A 2280-nucleotide genomic window follows, 5' to 3' on the forward strand; every position below is an offset into this window, starting at 1 on the left:
TCAATGAACATATATATACATATATACATGCTCATGTGATGGAAATAAGAAAAGAATCATTTTCATTTGCTTTTTGATTTGTTTATCCACCAAAGTTCAAGGATGATCTTGTTATTTGTTAAGAGTAAAAGAGTTTGATGAGAAAAACAAATAAAAAAACAGAAACAAGGAAAACAACAGATATATTCTTCAAGGGAAACTATGGAAAATCCTTAACAACATTCTGCTGAGACAAGGTTCAAGGGTAGGTAGCAGACATCACAGTGATCAAGTGTTATGGCCAAGAAAACATGTTAGATTATGACATTATACTGTACATTAAAATCAACACATTGAGAACAGTGTTTCATTTCAGTGTTAAGCTTCATTTCGTGGTACTGAACTGCTTATTTTTAAAAATACTTTTTATGATTTAACTTTTCTAATGTAGTGTGTTGAAAATACTTTATAATTATTGAATTTGATTAACATTGAGAATAGAAATAATAAACAGAGAATTTGAAAAATGCCAGCACTGTGTGAAAGAGCAATGTATTTTTCTACAGGCTTGGGGAGTGGGTCTCTGCCATAGCAAACCCTGTCATTTGCATGACTGATAATAAAATCCATTGGAAAGGTGATGCAATCTTTATAGCACAGGCTGCTCTGTCAGAGATCCTAGTTCAATTTTCAGCACCTTTAGGTTGCTCACAACAATCTCTCTAGGTTTAAAAGATCTAGCACCCCATTCTAACCCTGTAGGGACCAGGTACACAGATGTTATATAGAAATATATGAAGACAAAACATCCATATACATAAATAAAATTTAAAATATAATTTAAAAGAAAGTATTAAGTCATAACCCATGCAAAAATTGCTGAAAGTCTAAAATCAAATCTTAAAATTGTACAATAGTTTTCAATAGTCAAACAAATTATAATGAGATGTTGAAATGAAATGGTATATATAGTAAAATATTATGAGTTATTATATGTGAATGTTATAAACAGAAATTATAATGGAAAATTCATATGGAAAACATCACTAAATTTTAGCACAGAATGAGTCCTTAGTGTCATTTCATAGATGGCATGGGGAAGTGCAGATTTGCTCAAGGTTGCATACCATTTTCAAAAGTATATATTATTTTTTAACATATTTTTCACTTTTATAGTTTATTTGTTTATTTTATACACACTGATATATGGAGTTACACCTGGAACAGGAGTTAAATACCACTGTAAGTGTCAGGTGGGTTCTGGGAATTGAACCTGGATCTTCTGGAAGATCAGTCAGGTCTGTTAGCTGCTGAGTCATCTCTCCGGCCCCTCCTTTCTGCGGTTATCTCAAAATACATCATTACATCAGAGAGAGGAAATATACTAAAGGATTTGAGTAGTAGCACAGTAAGTCTTCACTCATTCTGGAAATGCATGGTATCTATTAAGATTTATATCACAAAAACATTGAACATGGACCTTTTACCCATCACTTTATGGATTACTGTCTGTTCTTATTTTGTGATCATTAAGAAGAGGTTCTGAAAAATACTCATTTTTTTTTCTTTTCTTTTCTTTTTTCTAAAGCTGGATGAAGAAGCCTCGATGCGGTGTACCAGACCAGACAAGAGGCAGCTCTAAATTCAACATTCGTCGAAAGCGCTATGCGTTAACTGGACAGAAGTGGCAACACAAACATATCACTTACAGGTATGCAAGCTCAGCCCTACCTCCAGACCTTGTTCCATTGTTATTTGTTTGCACATTTTTTTATATGTGGTGTTTTATGAACAAGAATGACATGAAAAGTGATGCTATATTGACCTAAAGCATTTACAAGTGAAATAAAAAGGGGATAAATGGCCATTAGGGGACATTGAAGACATTCTTTGATTTTTTTTTTGTCTTTTTGCATTTTGTCCCTCGCTGCTTCTGAAGGATGCCAATATTCTGAGGGATATGATATTCATGTTTTAACACAGTATAGTCTTTGAAAAGTATTTATAGTCTAAGAAATAAACAAATGATAAAGTCTCTAAGTCCCTCTTTTAAATGATAGGCTTTTAAAATGGTTAGTGTCTTAGTTAGGGTCTTACTGCTGTGAACAGATACCATGACCAAGGCAAGTCTTATAAAGAACAACATTTAATTTGGGCTGGCTTACAGATTCAGAGATTCAGTCCATTACCATTAAGATGTGAGCATGGCAGCATCCAGACAGGAATGGTGCAAGAGGAGCTGAGAGTTCTATGTCTTCACCCAAAGGCTGCTAGTGGAAGACTGACTTCCAGGCAACTAGG

General features: G+C 33.8%; 1 protein-coding gene across 2 annotated transcripts in view; it reads left to right on the forward strand.

Moving 5' to 3' along the window:
* Mmp16 (matrix metallopeptidase 16) overlaps window positions 1-2280 on the forward strand; it is a 251243-nt gene that overhangs the window by 121609 nt on the left and 127354 nt on the right. For both annotated transcript variants that reach the window (XM_029476386.1, XM_021160140.2), the window contains one exon: window positions 1568-1690. In XM_029476386.1, the coding sequence (XP_029332246.1) occupies window positions 1568-1690 (123 nt within the window). The remainder of the gene's footprint in view (window positions 1-1567; window positions 1691-2280) is intronic.

The sequence above is a fragment of the Mus caroli genome, chromosome 4 (assembly GCF_900094665.2).
Source record: "Mus caroli chromosome 4, CAROLI_EIJ_v1.1, whole genome shotgun sequence".
Lineage (NCBI taxonomy): Eukaryota > Metazoa > Chordata > Mammalia > Rodentia > Muridae > Mus > Mus caroli.